General features: G+C 38.2%; 1 protein-coding gene across 1 annotated transcript in view; it reads left to right on the plus strand.

The window, feature by feature from the left end:
• Positions 1 to 24025, plus strand: part of ARFGEF3 (ARFGEF family member 3) — a 2280599-nt gene that overhangs the window by 1322434 nt on the left and 934140 nt on the right. The window contains exon 18 of the mRNA XM_044087095.1: positions 22108 to 22258. Within this exon, the coding sequence (XP_043943030.1) occupies positions 22108 to 22258 (151 nt within the window). The remainder of the gene's footprint in view (positions 1 to 22107; positions 22259 to 24025) is intronic.

The following is a 24025-nucleotide window of genomic DNA, read 5'->3' on the forward strand; positions in this document are numbered from 1 at the left end:
ATAGGAGCCCTTCATTTTTTCGAACTTTCAAATGTTCGAAACTCATATGGCTGACACCATATGACTGAACGTTTGAAAGACCGACAAATAATAGTGGAGATCCCGCTACAGTGTGGAACTGGGAGATTCCCCTTTCCTGCACTGTAGTGTGATCTCTGAGTGAGAATATTTAAGTAGCAGGGAGTGTGGGGGGTGCAGGTGGGCTTGCACCCCTGCATAACACAGTTTTGCTGTGTTTACAGGTAGGTAAATGGTGTTATTTCAGGATGTTGGTCTTTCGGAATGTCAATCATATGGTGTCAGGCATATGAAAGTCGGCATTCTGAACGCTCGACATTCTGAAGTAGACCCATATATGTGTATATATATATATATATATATATATATATATATATACACACACACACACACACACACACACACACACACACACACACACACACACACACACACACACACAGATCTATATTTATGCCACGATATATTGTGCCATAATGTTGAATGATGAAGTTTCTTAGTTAATAGATAACCATATTTTTTTCACTGGAGTTGGATACCAAAATACATGCAAAAACGCTTGCATTTGAACTACTGCATACTGAACACTTAGGAATTCTTGATAACAAATCTGCTTGTTTTGGTAGGAATTAAGTAAGCCTTAAAGTTTATCATAAATTCTAAATAAGCTTATTAAACGATGTGGAAAACCAAACATTTTCCATAAAGCTAACCATACGTTATCATTCTTCGATGTAGAATCCTGAGCAGGGTAGTAGTAAGTTGAGTATAGACCCTGATTCGTAAATTCAGTATCCACTTGTGTATGCAGAAGCAACTGGCTTGGAAGCTATTATTCTTTAAAGAAAGTAGAAAGAGCAGCATGTTCTTTGTCTTTCTGTAAATTGACTAAATTATGCTTTTAAAGTTGTTCCGATAATGTTAGTGTATTGGCCATGTTCTGAAGCAAGTATACATACCAAACCTTTGAATATTTACGTATTTATTTATTTATTTAACATTTGTTTACCGGGAAAGTCTGCCTTGGAATGAAACCAACTTTCAGCGGAGGCCCGGGGAGAACCTCCTTACCATATACAGAATAAAGTTACATAATTTTTTTTTTAAACAAGAAACATCTTTATTAAATTATCACTTATGACATAGGCAGTCAAACCTTTATATAAATGAAAACCATATTGACATATTTATAGTTGCAAACATTATACATCATATATAATCTATCCAGTCATGTCAGTCAAACATTACATAGCTCATTCAAAGGCTGCCTTCATTTAAACCTCATTTCTCTTCCAAAATGTTGTTCTGCATGTATTGTTCCCACATTTCCCACTTCTATGTAATTTGCTCCTGCCCTTTTCTAAAGATCCAGTTTCCAGCTGTTTTATCTTTCTAACTGTTCTGACTACTTCTACTATAGTTGGTTTAGACTTTGATTTCCATTTTCTAGTAATTGCTTCTTTTGGTAGCCACCACAGTTAGACTCAACAAGGCCTTACAATGTGTAGGCAATTCCGATTCTATATCATGGCTCAAAAAAAAATTAATTTCCTTAGTTGTATCAATTTGCTCACCCACTATTTCTGATGAGTCATCTGTAGGGAATTTTTAAAGTCTGACAACTCATTACAGTCCCAGAAAATATGTTCCTAGTTATTTCTTTATTCCCCATTATATCACCACCATTTTCTAATCTACCTGAGGAAAAATTCTTTGGAGTCTACTTGGGGTATAAAAAAATACCTGTGTAAACACTTCCAAGCAAAGATCCTAAATCTAGACTTTGTTGCATGTTTGAGAGACATATGTATACTTCCCAATTGTTTCTTTGTGAATTGCTTATCCAATCATTCTTCCCAATCCTTTCTAACCTCCTCTGATTGATTCTTATAGTTTTCATGCAATATTTTATATGGTCTACTAATTATTCCTTTTTAACAGCAGTTTCTGTTCTAGATGCTACTGAAAACTCTACCAGTGCTGGTGTTTCACTTAGGATCCCCTATTTCTTTCTCTTTGCCTATACTCTGATATCAATCCCTGATAGGGAAGGCAAACTCTAACCTGTAGTCCAAATAAATTTTTGGCGTTTTCCCACTCTGTCATCTTTCCCTCTCTAGTTATTTGCTCCAAATTCCTTAGTTCCTTAGCCAGGTTTCTCCAATAAATTCCAGTCCCCTGTTGCCTATTGTCTGTATCCCTAATTGTAGTCATCCCTATTGGAAAAATCTCTTTTCTCTATTCCCATGTTGGTTTAGCTTTTGGAATACTTTCAGCTACTTTATGGATATAATATTCTGTACCGTTATTGTTATTCTCCTTAAAGGCCTGCATCCAAAATCCCTGTCTCTCTCTGTTTCTTGAGCTTCTCCCCTGTTTCATCATCATCCCTTTCCACTTTTAATTATAGTTTTCTGTTTGTGCTTATGTGTATGAGTCTGTGTAGTTCTGAAATACCCCTTCAAATCGGGTAATCCCAATCTGCCCCGTTCTACATGAAGAATCAGCTTATCCCACTTGACTCTTGCCATCTCCCCCTCCCAGGTATTCTTTCAGCTCTTTAATTGCTATCCACTACTTCTCCTCTGGTTGATAAAAATATGCCTGACCTGTGTATAAGACTAAAGGGACTAAAAATATTTAACTGCTTGTACCTTATATCCATATCCATATAATAAAGCTTCCATTTTGTTCAGTTTTTATATTATGTTTAGTCTCTTCCCAGATATCCTTAGCTGCCAAGCTGGAATAATTTTTAATCCGTACTCCTAAATAATTCACTTTATCTTTTCCCCATAAATACGGGTATTCCTGAACCAGTTCACATGTTGGGTACATAATTTACCACTATTGTCTTTGTTTTAGCTTCCTTAATTTTGTATCCTGAAAAGATCTGAAACTGTCTCAAAATGTTCCACATCACTGTAATGTATTTTTCTGGTTTTGTCAGGTATAAAATAATATCTGCAAAAAAGACAATTTTTCTTGACTACCATACCAATTATATCCTTGAATTTCTGAGTCCCTTATTTTCTTTGCCATTGGTTCTAAATATAATGCAAATAATAAAGGGGAAAGAGGACACCACTGCCTGGTTTCTCTGTTCAAGCAGAAATTATCAGAGAGGACCCCACCTACTTTAATTTTTGCTTGTGATCCCTCATATATCCTCCTAAACAACATTATAATGTTTTTAGGAAACTGAAATGCTTCCATTGTCCCAGCTTACTTTGTCAAATGCTTTCTCTGTATCAAGACACACTAATAATGGTATTTTCTTACATTCTGCTTCCCTCTGGATTATCAGTGTTCTATTAATGTTGTCAAATGTTTGCCTCCCTTCCACAAAACCACAATGATCCATATCTATCAGTTTTGGCATTACTTTTGCCATTCCTTTAGCCATTGTAGACATGAACACTTTATAATCATGGTTTAGTATTGAAATGGGCCTGTGTGAAGCTGGATCTGATGACTCTTTACCCTCTTTAGGTATTACAACTACCACTGCTTTCTTCCCAGATGGTGTTACTTCCCCTTTTCTTAAGATACTATTAAAGAAAACCTTCCAGATCTATCAGTTTATTTCCTCCTAGCTTCCCATCCAAACTTCCATAGGAATGCCATCTATTCCTAGGAACTTTCCTGTAGATTCATTATACATGACAATTTATATCTCAGCTCCTCCTATCCTAACCATTAGTAATTGAGCCTTATCTACCTTAATTCTACCATAAACATTTCCATTTGTATCCTTTCTCACTCTTCACATTTTTCTGCTTTACAGAGACTGTCATAGAATTTCCGAAATATTTCTAATGTCTCTACAGGATCTTTTGTTACTTTCTGTTGTTGTAGGTTCCCTAAGTTTGGCAACAGCCATTTTTGCTTTCTGTTGCTTGAGTCGTTGTGCTAAAAGTTTTTGTGCTCTAGTGTTATCAAAAAACGGTTGCTTAACAGCAATCTTTCTAGGCGTGTGCATATTATTGAGATAATGCCTTATTTTCTCCCTAGCATTCTGCAGTTGATCCTCTTGTTTTGTGAGAATCCCCCTATTCTGCAATACGTTTTTGTCAGTCCCTCCAAAGAATTATAGCTCCCTTTCTTTTATTTCCACCCTATTTTTAAACTCCACCCTAATTTTGTCCAACTTCCTAGCTTTATTTTCAGATGAAATTTCTAGCCTCTCTAACAGCTCCTGAAAATCTCCACTACCCATTTGTTGACTTCCTCTGTTTTCAAAAGATAAATGGGAAAGTGCCATTGTCTCATTTTTATTTCTTTACCCTGTGCTTTTATTTTAGCTGTTATTAGTGCATGATCTGAAATAGTTATTGGGTGAGTATCAAGACCTTCATTTAAATGCACATGTACCTGTGAAATGTAAATTCTGTCTAGCCTAGCCCAGTTTTTATATCTTGGTGAATAATATGTAAATTCACTGTGAACTCCTATTACTGAATTCACATCTTCCATGCCAAATATTTTCAGAAATTTCTTCAAAAATCTACATTCCTTTGTTATATTTTTCTTTCTGGGTCCCCAGACACATCTTCACTGCTGCAAATCAAATTCCAATCCCCACCTATAAGTAATGTTTCTTGCTGAAAACTGATTATTTCTCCCAGAATTTTCTTAAGCTCCATTATAGCAGTTTTAGGTGGAATGTAAATACATGCCAGTGTAATCCTCCTCTCTTGCCAGTAGCCCCCTACCTCTACAAATCTGTAATTATTATCTTTTTTCTCTTCTTCTATCACTATTGGAGTTCCTCTTGCAGTTAATGGATATAATATTCTGTATGTTCCTCTTTTCATATGTCCCAGGTGTTCTGCTGAATAACCATCCTGAAAACCTTTATCAAATTTGTTTATCAAATTCTTTCTAAGTGCATCTCCTGTAACATAGCTATTTGCACTCTAAATTGTTTAATATAGTTCACTACTCTTTCTTATTTGTATTTATCTGTGAGGCCATTTACATTTAAAGACATTAAAGAAAGCATCATTGTAAGTTATTTCCACCTTTTTTATATAACACCTTTTTTGTTAAATGTCTAGTTCCAGCTTTTGTGTTACATACATACACTGTTCGGCAGGTTGAACTTTTGTACAGTTGTTTCTTGTCATATCCATTTGAGCGTATGTCACATCCTATTAAACCTTTTGTTTTATTGAAAACCCTCAAACAAACAAAAAAAAAAAAAACAAACATACCCTCAGTACCTCCTAAACCTATTAACTTATTACTAACACACAAAAGTATGTACATCTTCAAGTATTGAAGTTTTACCCTCCTGAACAAAAGTCCAAAACTGACAGCCACACTCACAGACATTTTGAATTAACCTAAAAGAAAGGTTATCCATGCTAAGATGCATGGTACAGCCTGTGCTTCAACTAAGTGCTGATTGGTTTTGTTTTATCTTTATAGCTCTCCCAGCTGGGAAAACCCCTGAATGTTTTCAGAGAAAATAACTACCTTGGAAAAGCCCCTGAATGCTTTCAGAAAACATTATCTCCTAGCCAATTTCTCTCTTCTTTTTTCCCCAGCCAATTACTCTGCACTAGACTGTAGCCTGTTTCTCTGTATCTGATTGTCTCCATGGAGACATGAACAACAGGCAGCCAGTTTCTCTTTATCAGATTGTTTCCATGGAAACATGAAGACCAGCTGCACAACTGTTACTGATCATACATGTATTTGCTAGAAAAAAACTCCTATTATTCACTGTTCTTATTCATTTACTTGCTGTCTCTTAAGACTTAAGTCAGTCTAAGGTCTTTAATCCAGTCAATCCCCATGCAAGACTAAGAAAAAGCACATGAATTTTTCTTTTATGTTTTTAACCAGACTTTTTTTAAATACTGCAGTATTTACATTTCTTAAAACTGAACAAGAAGAGAGAAGGGGAAAGAAAAAAAAAGAACAGCAGCACTTGTTTACAATCCCCATTACAATTGCAAATAGCTGAAAATACGTTATTTTATAGCATGTAAAGAAAACCACATGCCAGAAAATTGGTATTATTGAAGAAAAACAAATCTTTACTTAGTTATCTTTCTCCTCTTCCCCAAAGCACTTTTCTGAACATTAATGATATGAAGTAGGGCATACACTTTAAATTCCCCCACAACCACAAATTCTGAAAAAGTTCAGGATTTCCAGATTTTCTTATTCTATCATATTTCACAATTATTGTATTAATCCTATAATTAAGTTACTGGTTTGATTACTTTTCATCTCAGAAATCCTCTCTCTGCTTCATTTCCATTGTACTGTTGATTCAACTCTCTTGCTCCCCTCCTTCTCTCCAACGTTTTCTCTTGAAATTTTTGAAAAGATTTCGCAAGTACAGTCCCTCTTTAGTCTTTATTCCCAGAAGAACAAGAAGCAGAATCTCTTCCTGTTTCACAGCTTACTTTTTGTTGGGCAAACTTTTATATTTCTTCCTTAGCATGTACTTTATCAAAACATGATTTTGTCCTTCTAGGGAAGAATACCTTGAAGACAGCTTGGCACTGCAGTTTGAATCTCACACCTGCATCTCAACATTTCCTGAATAGTGGAATAAATTTGCTTCTCTTCTGTCTGGTATACGCAAAAGCTCTACTGTTTCCCACTTTTAGTACTTTGTCCCTCTGCCACAGTTTTGTCAGAATCAACTCCTCCTGCTGGTAAGAATGCGTCTTTACTATTAAAGGTCTGAGTTGCTTTTTTATAGCCAAGTTTGGAGCATACACACAATGTGCCCTTTCAACTAACAACTCCTGCTGTGAAATACCAACCCAGTTGCCTATTTGTGCTTTCATAAAATGAATACTGAAAATCTCAGGTTTTCCCTATGTGCTTTGTCCTCTAATTCTATTATTTTGAAACATCTCTTCCTTAGCAGTCTCCTATTCAGCCAACCTTTTCTTGATTTCGACCTCTGATTTTTGCAGCTTTATCATCTCATCTCAATATCTTTTTAAAGCATCTTCCATTTTTCCAGCCTTTTATTGTATGAGTTGATATACTCCATCAGTGTTTTGTTTATTTTAACCAGATCTGTATGCAATTGTCTTATATCTTCCTGTAGAGTATTGGAAGTCAATTCTGAAGGTTGCATTGCTTTTTGCTGATCAGCTGCAGAACTCTCCCCAGTTAGTGTTTCTTCCTCACTTTCTGTAGCTGATTTTATCCAGGTTTTCTGCATTTATTTATTCCTAGCATCCAGGCAGTGCACTTACTAGCCGGTTACTAAGATTTATCCATAAACACAAGTCTACTGGCATTATCTGCTGAGTTTCTGATTTCATACTGGGAGAGCTAGAAATGAGCTGTTACTCAATGTACAGTCATCTTGGAAATACTCAGCAGTATCAGTGTTGTTCCCTAATGGGATATAAATTGCTGTTAAGCATATAGTTTTCCTAATGTTGATTTTTAGAAGTGTTATTACAAGCTCAGCATTGTTAAATGTTATTTCCTGTGGAAGTAAGGTGATGGTTTGTGAATTTTTATAGATGATTGCTACACCACCTGTAGGCTTGTTTTGTCTGTCATACCGGAGTATATTGTATCCTGAGGATAGTCTCATTATCCTTTATTTCTTTTTTTAACCAGGTGTCAGCAGCTATGACTACATCAGGACTGTACGTGGCGAGGTAGGAATGATGTATGTAACTGATATTATTGAGTATAGTTCTTAGGTTCACATTTAGTAAAGTGAGATTGGGGACTTTTTTGTTGTATTAGTTGACTGGTTTATTTGGGGGTTGGAAGTGATGGTTTTATGAACAGTGGGACTTGGGTTGGGGTGAATTTCTCCATTAAGTTTTTGAATTGATATTTTACAGAGGGAAGACTGTGGCCAGTTATATTTTGGTCTTGGTTTGGTATTTGATTGTAAATTTGGATACTTGGTTTTGAGATATTTATAGATAAATCAGATGTGGTTTATTCCTAGAGAAGGTGTTATGGAGAAAGGCAGGCTGGGTAGATGTTGATATTCTTTGTGAGGATTTTCCAAAGTATTTAAAGGAAGTGCATTTGATAATTGGTGATGAAGGCTAGCAGAGTGAGGAGGAATAATAAAATAGTCTAAGTTAGGGACATCTTATTTAATGTGGGTTTATCTTTGTTGTAAATCAGGATTAGAAAGTGTTAGAACGGTACTGAGTTGGTTGTAGAGTTATAATTTTATTGTTAAAAGGGGAGATTAAGACAGTTTGAGTGTGTGTCTTGGGTGGTAAACTAGAATGGGTGTTACTATTGGGAGTAATTATATCAGTTGTTTTTTCTTTTGGTGGGAACTGATGGTATTGGTTTGAGGAATATATGGTGGTGCTATGGAAATGTAAATCAAGAATACGGTGGTGTGTGGGAATTGGAGGTAGAGTAGGGGAGTGGAGTAAGCCCGAACATTAGTGAGGGCAAACAAAGCAGGTAGAAAACTTGGCAAAGAGACAGAGGAAAAAAAATCAGTGACTGGACTTTAAGCAGATGCAAATCTGTTGAGAGAGAGAGAGAGAAGTAAAAGGTGCAACACAGTTTAAAAGGCCTCTGTGCTAGTAGGTGAAAGTCTTGATTTTCTTGTTCTAGGGCACAGTTATAGTAGGAGAGTTAATCCAATATCACCTTGACCTGACTAATGGTGATAAATGTAAAAACTTGCACTTGACTGTTTGAATAACTGTGTAATGTAAGGAAGATTCTATGGACTTTGAAATTGAAATGCATACTCCAAAGGCTACCTTTACCCCCACAGATCAGTAAAACAATGAGAAAAAGTAAGCAAGAATACAGGAGTGTAGCTCTGGAAAAATACTGACTCAGAATTAAAAGTGGTTGCACAAGAAGATAAATAAACTTAAGGAGACAGTGGACTGCTAAAAACAATAAAGGGAGCACAGTTAAAGGATAAAGTAACAATGGGACTGCTGTGGTCTAAGAAAACGGAACTGTTATAGTAGAACTAATATAGTGGACAAAGTTCTTTGTTTTAGGCTACCACAGTATTTATAATTTACTTAAAAATATAGCCCACAGACTGGTGTTCAGACTTCACTGTTACATACATATCTATTTTCTTGCAGAGACACTTATAGCAAAATAAAAACACAATAAAGAGACAGTTGAGTGCAGTGAGTCAGTGTTGACTATCCACAGATAGTAGCTTAGAGCTGAAAGTGTCTTGGGTAAGGAGAATAAGATAGGAAGGGGGGAGACTAAGGGTGAAATCCTTGAAAGCATGCATTTCCACTAAAGAAAGACAGGAGGATATAAGTAATGGGCATAACAAGTCTAGAGGGAGTGAAGAAAATGTAAGAGAAAAAAATTAATTTGAGTAAGGGCAGTATGAGTAAATGTCAGTGCCTGGTAGAAAGGAGGAGAGTCAAACCTGACCAGCAGGATGTAAGTGGAGGAGAGTTTACAGACTATAAGGCTGTTGCTTATATACTAGGACACTGAATGAAGCACTTGTCTTCAGACTAGTCACAATGGATGCTAAAGTACATGCAGAAGACTAGATGCCCCTAACAGTTATTGAAGCACAAGGGCAGAGGTCGTACACAGTTTGTCCTAAATAAATGGTGGCTGGATTGAGTGGACTCAGACTGCCTATTGGATGAGCCTGCTGTGTGTATGCTTTAGGGATGTTTCCAGTGAACCCTGTAACTTCCTTGCAACCATGCTAGAGAGCGAGAAGGAAGGATGGTATAAGTGACATGTGCAGCAGCAATTTGGTCCTCAAGTCATAGCTTTGTGTGTCACTGTAAATTGGGTGTGCAGTCTAGGATGTGCATATCTTTTGGTTCTGCCAGTTTCAGGAATATCTTTCTTTGAGATCACCCAGTTACCCATCAAGTAACTTGGGAATCTGTCCCGCACATTGAATTAGACGAAAAAAGATGACATCGGAGGCGAAAGGTTATGTATTCACCATAATGACAAATCCATGTTGTCTTTTTATCTGGTTCAGTACATGTAGAAATTAGCCAGATCTTTTCTTAGACCCTGTCTGCTTTTCTGTCTTCTTGATACATACATTATGTATGTGTGTGTATATGTATGTGTATGTGTGTGTATATGTATGTGTATGTGTGTGTATGTGTATATATATATATATATATATATATATATATATATATATATATATATATTTTTTTTTTTTTTTTTAATATGTTTACATATTGAGATGGCTTAGGGCCAGTCAGCAAACTCCGTCTGAGGGAATTCAGACAGGTGAGGGGAATTGTGGTTAGAGGAAGAGACATATAGCTCTCAAGATGCAAAGCTTTAGTACAAGGTGCCGAGGTTGTATTTGACAACCCACACGTTGACCCAGATGAGAAAAAGACTACACTGATCTGTTGTTATGGTGAGTACATAACTTTAGTTTTAGGATCCTGCTATCTGTGTAACATATTCAACAAACTTCCAGTCTTTTTTCACTACTTCTAGCAAAAGAAGCACATTTCTCATTTCCAAACTGCATCTTATGGAAATGACACTTTACAATTCTTCTGTTTATCCCCTACGTTCATATTATTGCTAGTCATTTTCATGATCATTTTGACCACCCAACACCACTCTCTGGTTCAAGTCCAAAATATTTCTGATTTTTCTATTCAGCTCCTGGACTTTTTCTGTTGCTCAACCATTTTCCTTTGTAACAAGGGAAAAGTTTAACTGGTAAGTTTTTCTTTGGGCTTTACTTTTGTCAAAGGAATGAGAAGCCGATTCCCTTTCAGCTTGCTGGCTCAACTTTATTTCCTCCTTAGCCTGTTTTTCATCCAAAAATGTTTTACATTCCAACAGCTAGATATAGTATCTGCTGTTTCTTTCTAGTTTTAAATTCATCTAAACGGATTTGCTTTATTTTTCCTCTAAGTTAGTATGATCCATCTCTTATAATAAAGCTTAAAGCTAAACAATTGCAAGACTGTTCCCTAACACAGTTTTCTCTTCACCTTCTCTGGCTGATTTTCTCTTACTTTCTCCAGATTTCTTTTTTGCTGGCATCCAGCCTGTATAGTGATTGGCCAGAAACTGAATTGTACCCAAGTTGTCATCTTCTGCTGTCTCCTTTACGTCTCTTCTCTATTTCACATTAGGAGAGCTCTAATCAACCTGCTCTTCAGAGGCAGCTGTCTTGGAATAATCTCCTGTAAGTTCTTACATGGTGGTGATATCCTTGTGTTGGATGCTATGTACAGTGGTGCAACATCCATAGGGTCTATGTTAAATCATCGAACGCTTAAAAAAGCGAACAATGATTTATCCAACCCATGTAAATGAAAGCTTACAATCTTGAACGATTAGAACAGCAATTTTTTTTTTCCAAGGGAAAAACATTGCTGTTCCACAAAACAAAACATTTTAAAACCTTACACAAAGTGGGGGGCTTCACCCCACACACACTCTTACTTAAATATACCAACTCCGAGATAGCAGTCACGAAAACTGCAAAGTAACGGAAGCGGCCAACCGATTTCTTTCCCAGGGAAAGAATTTGCTTATATGCCGTTTTGCTCTTTTGCCTTTTTGTGCTGTCAAGTTCGATCAAGATGCATTCAAAAGAATGCGTCTTCGATCATTTAATAGTAACCCCATCCATATTAGTTAAAACTATGTTAGGTGGAAGGGTACGATAACTTGACAGAATGGAAGTAAACTGAGTGGTGTCTTGAATGTATCTGTCCCTCTCACTAACCAGTGGTTCATAATTTTGTCAGTAACCTCATATATTTCTTCTGTGTTGATTCCTTTGTCTGATGCTGTTAGTCTTCCTTTCTTTCCTAGCTTCTGGATTTTTGGTAGAATGTAAAACTGCTTCTTAGATTTAGTCAGCAGGTTACTCTTAATAAAAGACTCCACATTATGACAACATTTGTAGCAGTTGCTTTTTGTGAATGAATTTAATACTTTTATTGCTCTTAACAGAACCACCTTCTGTAACTACTCCCTTGCACCAAACAACCTGATTGCATATAAATAAGGAATGTTTCTGATGCTTTTCATTGTACTCAACTAGGATCGCTTATCTGTGTGTTTCAGTAAAGGATATTCTATTTTTAACTCGACTATGGACTACCTGCTGTTTTCTATTTGATTATTTTGTAGCACGTATTTTACAATGATATTTTACAGCTCAATTTTTATTAAGTGAACTAAGTGTATAACGTAATTCAGGACGTGAACATCACACCCTCCACACTGCAAAGTTTCTTCTTGGCTTATTTTGGACCCAGTATAGGTTGCATACTGGGTTTTTCTGAGACTGAGGGATACCACAGATTTCTCTTTTTGAAGAAACAAATCAGCCAGGCACTCTCCAGTGAAGATTGAGTGGATCTTAGAATGTCTAGTCAAGCTCCTATGATCCACCTTGTCAAAAACAGCAGGTCAAATATAAGTACCGATCTCAAGACATCATGAGATCATTCATAATCTGAAAAAGGATTGTTTGGGTACTGTGCTGAGCTCTAAATTAACACTAATATGGGCAAACTAGATCAAGATGACAAATAAGAATATAGCTGCATAACTATTACATTCACAGTAACTTTAACTGTAAAAGGAAGTAAATGGGTAGCAGTTTCCACACAATCCAGATTGAAAAATTACTTTTTGAGACTGGGGTGATCAAAGCCTGATTTTAAAGTAGTTGGAATCCCCTTGCCTCAAAGATGACTGTACCTCAAAAAATGATTTTACCATCTTATGTGGACCTTGATCAAGGCTACTGTAAGTAGGACTTAAAGTTGAAACCACCCTCGTGACCTTTTAATACTCATTTTAATTAAACCAAGCCCAGTAAACCTGGCAGCCTATCACCACTGTTGTCACCTCTTACACTTTTGGGGAGGGAAATGCTGATCTTGGCAACCTTGACAACCAGCTGTATCCAATATGCTAATGACTCTACTCTGATTTGCTCGGCCACATCTCCAATAGAGTTATGGTCAGCTACCCAGACCACCTTTAATACAATAGAAAACTGGCTTTCTGAACGTTGTGTGATCCTAAATCCCAAAAAAACTAAAATGCTGTTATTTTCACCAACACGTAGGTCTACCGCTTTCACCTTTACCATAAATTCAAATGATGGCACAATAATCTCCCCTGACCCCTCTACAAAACTATTAGGTGCCATCATAGATAATAATCTAAAATTCGACCTACATGTTAACCAAACTATCAAAACCATCAATAAAAAACTAGGGTCACTTTGCAGAATAAAAGCCTTCCTAACCCCTCCAGCTAAAATTGCCATAGCTCGCTCTCATCCACTTTCAACCCTTCTGTATGCATCCCCTCTACTCTTGAATTTAAACAAGACTGTCCTTAACAAACTCTCAATTTGCTACAACCACATTGCCAGGTTTGCCACTGGGCTGCCTTTTAGGACACAATCTAAATCAGCTTGGGTGGGTTGAACTACCCAGCCTAATCCAGTATAACCAACTGATTATGGCCTATAAAATCCTCTATAATCCGGACAATACTCATGCACTTAAAAATATTATCACCACCTATAACAATATTAGACCGCTTCGATCCTCTAACAAACTACTAATTCAGACTAGCAAAATTAATAACACAGCCGGTGACTCTCTTTGCAAACTTTGTAAGTAGATCCTGGAACTATCTTCCAGCTGATATTACCTTACTTTCCTCCTTAGGTCAATTTAAAACTAGACTCAAACAACATTTGTCACTTAACTGGCTATGTCAATGTATCAAGCCTGGCTAACTCTCTCTAGAATGTGTAAAAATCTGTTAACCAGTTTACTGTGTGATTTAATTTAATCCTGATTTACGCTCGGGATTAACTCTAACCTGTGGAACTTGTTTAACTTGCTTACTTATGCAATCTCTGTAAATAATCTGTTTGTAATATGTAATGCTGTATCTGCTTACCCTTGGAGCTTTTCTCCCCGGGCCTCCGCTGAAAATGGACATGCATCCAGTCGGACTATCCCGGTCAACAAATGTTAAATAAAATAAATAAATAAAATAAATAAAATTATTTGCAGAAGGGTGTGGGATCTTCATATTGAGAGATGGAACAGGTTGATAGCAGGGCAGGCCAGGTTGCATTGCCTACCCACTACTCTGAAAACTATTCTCAGGTAATTGTAACAGAAATGTCAATGAGCAGAGAAGCTTTTCATTTTAATGAGACTTCTGTGTGGTAGGCAGCCTAGTACATGTTCTCAAGCTGGCATTCTAGCTTCTCTCCAGCCTTGTGCATTTTTGGAGCTTAGTTCCTCATCTGTCCAGCTCTCCACATTTCTGGAGCTCAGTTCCTCATGAGCAGTAAGTCTTGGAAGTGCATACGTTGGGTCCACAATATCCAATGAACCAGTTATAGCATTGTTTATAAGTAGCGACTAGTGAGCTGAAGTTGTCATCTTTCTCAATGCTAGGGAGATGGATGGACAGTAACGCTGATAAGACAATCCCTGGTTATGTTTCTTTAAGTTTCTACAGCTACTACTCATATGGAGTGATATTACTAGTGGAAGTCCGAATCCAAAGTAAACCATGTGATGGGCTAACCAAGAGACTTGTTCCACTACCAAGTCCCTGGCCGAATCACGAGATTAAATGCAGGGAATATCCAAGCTTATGGGCAACTCTGGAAACTGAGTGTGTAGCCAGTGTTTGCAAAAGAAATTGAAAAGCCCCATGGCAAGTTCTTATCTACCCAGACAATAAATTCCCCCAAGAGAAGCCATCTAGATGATTCATTAATTAGAACAGTGATGAGGTCCGTGAACTCCTTTAGGAATGCCTGCAAGTAATTGGGGGGGGGTGGTAAATGTAGCAACATCTGTAGTTCATGCTTTTCCCCAATTATATACCCAAAGTTTGGGTCATTCCAATGCTTTATTTAGACCAGAACTGAAATGTACAACAGCACCAGTGATGTCTCCAGACCTCGGACTGTAAATAATACAAAGTCTCACTGAGAGAGCTGCTAGTAAGTACAGTCTGCTGTTTAAGCAGTAGTTACCTTGGGGAAAAATGTTTAGTTTTTTGCCTACCTGTAGCTGAACATCAGTTGTTACTAGGGGCCTCTCCACTTCCTGTAGATTTAATGATCCCAGGAAATGTCCCCTGGATGTTTTCCAACCCATGTTTTGAGCTGTAGAGGCAGTCTTGGTGCAACAACATACTGCTGCTAAACAGGATTTTTTATTATGTGGCTATGTTTTCCTTTCCCATCTATGCACTTGGACCTTCTTAGAGAAGGACATGCAGTGGGTACTGCTGAAGTATCATCCCCACCTCCCTTTGGAAAAGACTGTTAATGTGCACTTAAATGCACATATCACACGCCAGAATGAGCACACCATTCCTCACCATCTGTGCTGTCAAGTACCTGGGCAGTAGTCAGGGCTCTGTCCTTCTACACCAGTAGCACAAGAAATGGTTACTGTGGAAAAATGAATTTGTGATGTTACAGTTGAAGTACATGTTTGTTAAATATCTTGATAAGATGACCTTAGAGATGCCTTGGCAAGGCAGACTATTGTAAACATGTTTAAGACATGGAGTCATGTTTAATTTGGACAAGTCCCTGTTAATCTTCTTTCATTTCCTTCTATTCCTGGGTTTGACTTGGGTATGTTTGTAGTTAGATCATTATGCACCTTATCCTGACCATTCATGTACATTTCACTGTATTTGTTGCAGAAGTACTTCTGCAGCTTGGCTTTCATGTTAATTACCATTTCATCAACATACCTTGTACATTCTTAAGATGTACATTATGCTGTTTTCTGGTTATTTGAATGATCTGTAGTTTTCACTTCAGTGTACAAATTAACTGCAAAGGTAGCTTCTATTCTGCAGGTATCCTTCTGGAGTTCCTTTTCAATTAGCCTTTCCTTTTAGTATGCATGATGGATGACTTCTTCAGGTAGAAGAATGAGGCATGTAATCTCTTTATAAATGACGAATACCTAGATTGTTGTTCCCAGTAATGTGAACATTGGATGCTTTGGAAAGTGGCTTTAGGCCTAACATCCATTGGCATAATATACTGCAAAACATAGCATAGTGGCTAGCATTGCTGTCTCACACTACTTCATGTAGGTCATTTCTTAGCTGGGATTTATTTTCTGTGGAGTCAGCATGCCCTTCATGTATTGTGTGTGTTTTTATTAGATTCTCTGTTTTTGTCTTATATCCAACCGCAATGCCATAGATGAATATTCAGTTCTTTAAATTGTCTATAAGTATGTGTAATATGTGTTTGTGTGTGTCATGTGATGGGTCGCCAGACATTCAGGGTGAACTTTCTTTGCCTTGTGCTTATGGAGTGCCGGGGTAGACAACAGCTCCACCAGTAAGTAGTCAGAGAATAAATTAATGAATGAAATTATAAATTTTGCATAAATTCACTTTTTGTTTGAAACATAAATTTGCATTTCATTTGTAGTTCAATAGTTGTCAGTCCATTTTCTTTTTCAAGTTGTTTGGCTACAGTGGCAACAGTCGTATCAAATTTGTCAATTGCCTGTTTGCATTCATAAGGGTATGTCATTGTAGCTCAGCATACACAACAATCCCACTGCAGCACTGGCTGCCTTTCCAGGTTGTGAAATGCTCCTACCACTTCATTGCAGACTTTTTTCATGTCTTGCTAGAACATTTTAAATGCATACATAAGGAAGAGTAAATGTGTAAGAGTGAATGCAAACATTGCCCAGTTTAGCATTAGAACTTAAAAAAAAGGCAAAGCAAACAAATCAACAAAGTGTATTCATTTTTCTTAGAGGTATATAAAATGCTAGCATGATGAAGATTAGTAATCCCTCAAAACTAAGAGCATCTACTTGAATTTTTGTACAGTTGAAAGACATACACCCAAGATTCAGGCACATGTCAGCTGCAATGAGAAAAGACCTCATTATCATCTAATTTACATGTCTATGAATTGTAGTTATCTTCCACAAAGTGCAGATAAACACTTCCTGCAGTAGTTAACTGCAGTAACGGCATCGTGTAGGCATAGGCATCCCTCTCCCCTCAATCACTGTACCCAACACACACGTTCATTTCTCAGCTGAGATTTCAAATTGAGAATTGAACAAAAACACACATACAACAGTCTCCATACCTATCCCTGAGATGTCAGCAAGTCCCTGATATCTTCTTTCCCAGCAATAAGTTATCAGAGAATGTTACAGTCCCACATTTCACATCATATCCCTGGCATCTAGTAGTTCCACCACCCACCAGTTCCCATACTGTGAGAAGTGCTGTTAAGGCACAATAGTAGTATCCCTGGTGTCTGGTGGTTCCCCCGCACTCTGCAGTCCCTGTAATGGTTTAAGTCCAGTTAAGGCACAAGGGTAGTATTCCTGTTGTCTAGTGTTCCCTGTAACTCCCAATCCCCTACTGCAAGAAGTACCATTAGATGTAAAAGTAGTGTCCGTAGTGTCTAGTTGTTTCCCCCACCCCAATCCCCGTAGTGATTTAAGTGCCATTAAGGCACAAAATTAATGTCCCTGGTGTCTGCTGGTTTCCCCAACCCCTCAATCCTTATAGTAGTTTAAGTGCCATTAAGACACAAGGTTAGTATCCCTGGTTCCCTCCGATCCTCATATTAGTTTAAGTGCCATTATGACACAAGAGTAGTATCTCAGATCCCTGTATGAGTTTTAATTATCATTAAGACATGTAAATCTTCTGATGTAGTCCCTGGTGGCTAGTGGTCCCCCATCCCCATAGCACAGTTGTTCCTGGTGGCTTGCTGCCCCCCTCCCCAATGTTGCAGACTATGCTTGTTAGCCTAGGGGCTGTGTGGAGGTATGACAGCCACCCCAGACCACACTCACATAAATACATATCAAACTTGCACAGCCCCCTACCCACCTTATCACACTCTTACACTTATCCCTTCACACACACACACACACACACACACACACACACACACACACACACACACACACACACACACTCACTCACTCACTCACTCACCTACTGTATCCCCTCAATATCCCCCTTATGCTATATATCCCAGACATGCATGCATGCACACTCTGACTCATACTCACACACACACAAAATCAGTACTAATGCAAACACATGCATACACTCAGTCACAAACACTCTGAGCCTGCCTTATCACTGCAATCCTCAGCACTTACCTCTTCCATAATGGCTGAACATTGTGTGTGTGTGTGTGTGTGTGTGGGGGGCATGCTAATCTACATGGCCGAGTGTCTGTGAATCCCTTGGCATGCAGATGCCTTCCTGGAGGTGGTTATGGGTATATATCTAACTTAAGCCCTTTTCTGACCTGCCTTATTTGCATGTAGCATAACCTCAAAGACTGTCTAATGTGGTGCTGCATTTGTTTGTGTTACAGCACCATGTTAAGTCTCTCTCTGAATTACAGAAGGTTACAGTAAGGTGCACACCTCACAGTAACCTTTATGAATTCCTTCAAAAGTATATTCAGTGCATCATCAACTCAAGAGTAAATTACTACAGGTAGAAACTGTATTTTTTAAGACTGAGATTTGGACACACATTCCACTTGACAAAACTGCTGCAGTGGGAATTATCCTTACCTTTTTTAGCAGGCTCAGAGTTTTGACACAGGAAGCCAATAGATAACGGACACCAGAAGTAGTTTTTGAAATATCCATTTACTGCTTTGTTTCTGCTGCTGTTACTTTGGAGCCAGCAGGGAGCCTATGTCTGGAAAATCTGTTCATTAACAGTCTAGGAGACTTAGCAGAACTATAAGTGAATTCTGTACCCAACAGCAATGCTGTTTTCAGGTAACTCTTTAATAAAGAGATAATTACATTATCAAGTCCTTGTGCTGTGTTGAATGATAGGAGTTCCCAGAATAACATGCTTGGGTGAATTGTCTGGCCTGATCATTGTCTTGAGACTGTCCAGCATATCTCTCCTAGATCTAGTCAGGTGATGAGCAAGCTAAACTAGATTGTGGTTTGAAAAGGATGCTGTCTCTTTTTCATTGCCTTATTTTTACATCTTGAGTACTTTCCATAAACACTGAGAAATGAGAACAGAACAAATGTGAGATGTTGCCTTTTTTGCGGTGCTTAGACAATTTAATTTGCCAGGCATTGCACTTTACATTAGTCATACAGCGAGGGACTGGAGAAGGCGTTTCAGTGATTCTCGTGAAAGCTCATATGAACAATGCTTGGTAATCCAGAGGGGCTAGGTTCAAGTCCTATTTGAAGCATGCACTCACTTTAATGATGTGCTTCTGGATATTGGCTAGGCCTTTACATTTAAAGCTCTTCATTGGTGTAGCAGTTCAGTTGACCTTTGGTTCAAGTGGCATGTTCATTATGGTGGGCAGAGTTACTATGCTGCAGCAGCCATGATTGGGGTAATTTGTTAGTATTTTGTCTGTCTGAATTATGGGTTAATGAAGGAGAGAGAATATTCTAGCACAATGATCAGTTATCACCAGCTGTAATAGTTTAGTGATGGTGCACTGAACAGTGATCTGGAGGGTCTAAATTAGAGTCTTATTTGTAATACACTTCTTTAGTGGTGAGCTCCTAGAAGTCAACCACGCCTTTTTCTTTAAAGTTCTTGGTTAATATAACAGTTCATTTGAACTTTGGGTTAGGTGGAATGTTAATGCCCTTTCTCATTTCCCCTCTTTGTTTACTTTCTAGTTTCCATTCAGTCTTTTTCAAAGTTCCATAGTTATTAGGTTTATGAGTGGTCATTTAATAAATTCAAGGCTTTGGCCTTCTTTTCTGGTCTGTACTGTTAACCACCTAATAATATTTCATGGGGCAGTTGGCCATAAGAACGTAAGGTAAGCATACAGTGTTGCCTCAACTTCGTTAATAACTGGCACAACCAAATAAGCTTAACGCTGTACAGCTGTATATGAGAGTTAAGATCACTGGCTTCCCACAATTTCTCCTTCTGCAAACTGAGCGCCAGTATATTTTTTTACTAACAGTAGTTGAAACTTGTGCAGCATTATTTTTCCCACAGTATTTTCAAGAATGGACCAGAGTGTTGTGTCTGGTGGTAGTGTTACAATACCGACACCCCTTCCATGTCTTTATGGTAACACTGCCACACCAGTTGGATCAGTCTGGCACACCAAGAACAGAGGTACTGTTTACCCTTAAAATAAGCCAAACATTATATATTTTCATTATAAACAATAACTTGAAGAGTAACTCTTGAGAAAGTGAAAGGCAAGGGTTAGGTTTGTATCAGTTTAATATGCTTGCATGTAAGCTAATAAACCTGTAGCCACAAGTATTTAAAATTGAATAATAAAATGCTTCACTTGAAATAAACAAAAATGAAGCAGTACACTTTGTAACATTAAATATATCAATTGTTGTACACTTGCAAAACAAAATACCATATATGTGAGTTTAAAAAAGACAGCTGGCATAAAGGAAATTTTTGAAAGCTGATCTGATCATGTCACTGCCAGTTGGAAAAAATTTACTGATTTCTAATTTCTTCTGACTTAGAAATCCAAACTGCAGTTGAATAGTTTCACAGGCAAATGAAATCTGTCTTGAGCTGTTTCAGGAATGCTGTGACATTGTGCACATTCTAGAAGCAAGTTAGCAAGTGAACTCACTAACATTCTGCTTTTCCATAGAAGAGTTCCAGGTAGTTTTCTTTCTGTTTTTTTCATTCTGAATGAGAAGTTTCCTGCTTCCACAGCACATACCTCTGGGTGGTCCAAATAACGCAATGCATTCTTTTGACCTGGAGTAATGTTTCAGGGAACATTAAGCTTTTTTTCTAGGGTTCATTCTTGTCCCCTCTCTGCCAATCCTCAAGACCCATCCTGCTGGACTTGGGCTCACTTGTTCCCTTATGATGGGATCCAACCTGAAACAACTGTTTTTTTTTTTAACTTGCAAAGTTACAGCTAGAAGATTTGGATCCGATATAACCAAATAGTCTTTGAGATGGATTAGTATACAAGTTGAAAATGTAAATGTTATTTAGAAGGTTAGGCACACTGATATTTCAACGGAACCCTTATAAGTTGACAGTGGCTGTAAAGAGGGAATGGGGGCAGTTTGTCGAAACTGCATTTAGTCAAACTCAAAGCCAGCTGACCAAGCAGCATTTCAGCAAAATTTTGACTTCTTACTCTTTGAGGTATGGTGACCTTTATTATATTAAAGTTGGGGTTGCAGAATGTCTTTCCCTGCGTGGATGGTATGAGGCATGCTTTACTTCCCCCAAAAGTTATTCTGTTTTTATGTAAACTGATTTTTGCCAAAATGACACTTCAGAATGGCCCTGTGATGTAATGGTATAAAACCCTTACCGCTTCACAGATGACCCATGTTCCATTAATGACAGGGAAGCTGAAGTGGGCTGCAGGAGGAAGATTGGAGTTGGCAGCCGATGTTGGCTCACTCATCCTGGGGAAAGAAGGAATCTATATTAAGGCTTTCTGCAATGTGCAGCATATGGGTTTGACCATCTTTTTGCTGCATGAGCAGTGAGACACTCATTCAGGAGGGTGGTTATGAATGAGGCAGGGATCATGGAAGTACCAATGGAGCTGTGAGGGATAAGGACTTGGGGCACACACTCTGGAATGCAGCATGATACTGCACCACTGTCCTTGCTTTCCTCACCATCCTGTGACTAGGTTCGAGTTGCACCCTGGGCAGAGTAATGCAGGTCTGGTAGACCTGATGAATGAGGAGAGGAGCAGGAGACGGCTAATGATGTGCTGCAGGGGAGAAAAAACTTGTGTATGTACACACACACATTCTTCTGGATGAAGTTCAGTAAACGAGTCTATCCCTTAAAATATTTAACAGCCTAGCCTGCTGTACTGCTTGAAATCCTTTGAGATCCTAATACCCAACATCAGCTTTCCACTGAGATATGATGAACCAATGTAACTCAGATTTATTCTGAACACTATGCTTGAGAGTTGCAACACAGTTAGAGAACAGATGGTAGATAAACAATCTTATTTCCTTATACATGCATTGCTTAGCTATCTTTGTTCCGTCTTCTTAAACATTTGTTATCTTCTACTTTCCTGTTTATTAAAACTTTGATTTTTTTTTTCAGTTAAGCAAAAAGTAGAGCAAAAACTGGAGCAGATTGGGAGACCACAGGGCATTCGACTTCACACTGCTCATGTGTTGTGTATGGATGCTATCCTTAATGTTGGACTGGAGATGGGAAGCCACAATTCTGATTGCTGGCCACATGTGTTCAGGTACAGTAGTGGTCATAAAAGCTGTACTAGGGCAGATAGTAGCCACCCATATGTTACTGACATTTTATTATGATTCAAGGATTTGTACATAAGAACTCTGGTGAAATGTTCACTAGTTACTAAATTAGATTTGTAATTACAGCATTTGTTACTAACAGTGTAAAGAGTGGAAAACAATGATACTGCCTGACATTTTCTGAATAAATAAGGCATTGTTAAATATCGTTTTATTGTCTGTATGATTGATGTGAAAGCTTTGTTCTTTCTTTATTTCACAATTTAGTGTGAGGAATGCAGTAAGTGCAGAGAATTTGCAGGATATGAATTTGAGAAGCATTAATTTTCTATAGAAGCTGTTGACTAGAGGAGAGTTTGAATGAGTGATGAGTAGTGTTCTTCCTTGTTATACTTTTGAGGAAGGTGGAATAGGTTAGTTTATGGTGAACAGATCCCCTAATCTAAAAAAAAAATAAGATACATGACCTTGTCATAGTCCATGTTGTCATGAATGCCTTGAGGCGTACCTCCCTGGACTATATGAAGAGAGGCATGATTGAGCCCGCTGAATGTGTGTTCCAGGCAGGAATGTCCCTAGCCTTAAGCAGCATTCTGCTGTCACTCAGAATGATATCTTAATACAAACAGAAAATGACTTTAACAATTGACTTAGCTTCTGGTGGCTTCCAGGGGGATCCAGTACCTGTCAGCCTGGGAAGATAGGATCGACAGACCATGATGCTTTGCCAGAGATGGCATGCACCTGACTGACTTGGGCTTCAGGCTTCTGGCAAAGCCTCTTGCTTCCCCCATAGTGCCTTTTTTAGGAAAAGTGATGAGGTCAAAACTACCAACATAAAAATTTCAACAAAACGCAAAATAAAGGTCACACTGCTAAGCACTAGGAGTCTGAACATGAAACTGCATTCATTGGAAGCATTCGTAACCATGGAAGATGCTGATATTTGTACAGTCACAGAAACCTGGTTCAAATTTGCAGAGAACACCCCAGCTTTACCTGGTTACTCATCCTGTCATACATTCAGACCCCAAACTGTGGGCAGCAAAGCATAAGGAGGTGGCGTTTCAATATAATATATGTATATATATCTATATAAAACACGTAAAGACATGCACACCTCCAGGTTGGTCAGACAGTATGATGCACATGAGACACTGCAGATGCATTTAACCATTGTCAAGACCCTATGCAAATCATAGCTAGCTATAGACCCCAAGTTTGACTCAAAATACCCACTCTGCCTATCTGAACCTGTTCGAATCTTACCCTGATCTTGGGTGACTTTTAACTACTCAAACATAGATTGGAAAAACTGTTCATGCCAGAATACAAATGCCCAGAGATTCCTCGATTTTGTTAATGCAAATGCCTTGGAACAGCGTGTCACTACCCCCACAAGAAGTGATAATATCTTGGACTTGGTATTAACCAACATGAGTAATCACTGCAGCATCCCTACAGTGTCATCCTCCCTGGTAAGATCAGTCCATGAAGCGGTCACTTTCAAAGTCACCATCTCTCTCTACCCACCCCGCCCCCCCCCCCCCAGCTAGGGTCAAACAAAAAAGTCTCCAAAGCTGATTACAGCCTCCTGAGGGATGATGTAAACAGCTTCACAGCCCCCTCCCCTCTGTAGGAACTGGCGCCAATGTCCAAATCTACACCAAAGTACTATACAAGTTTTTATATTGATGCGTGGAATCAGCAATACCTGACAGGATGAAATCATCATCCGTAAGGAAGAGTAA

Source organism: Protopterus annectens, chromosome 1.part1, assembly GCF_019279795.1.
Source record: "Protopterus annectens isolate FY-2018-M chromosome 1.part1, PAN1.0, whole genome shotgun sequence".
NCBI lineage: Eukaryota > Metazoa > Chordata > Ceratodontiformes > Protopteridae > Protopterus > Protopterus annectens.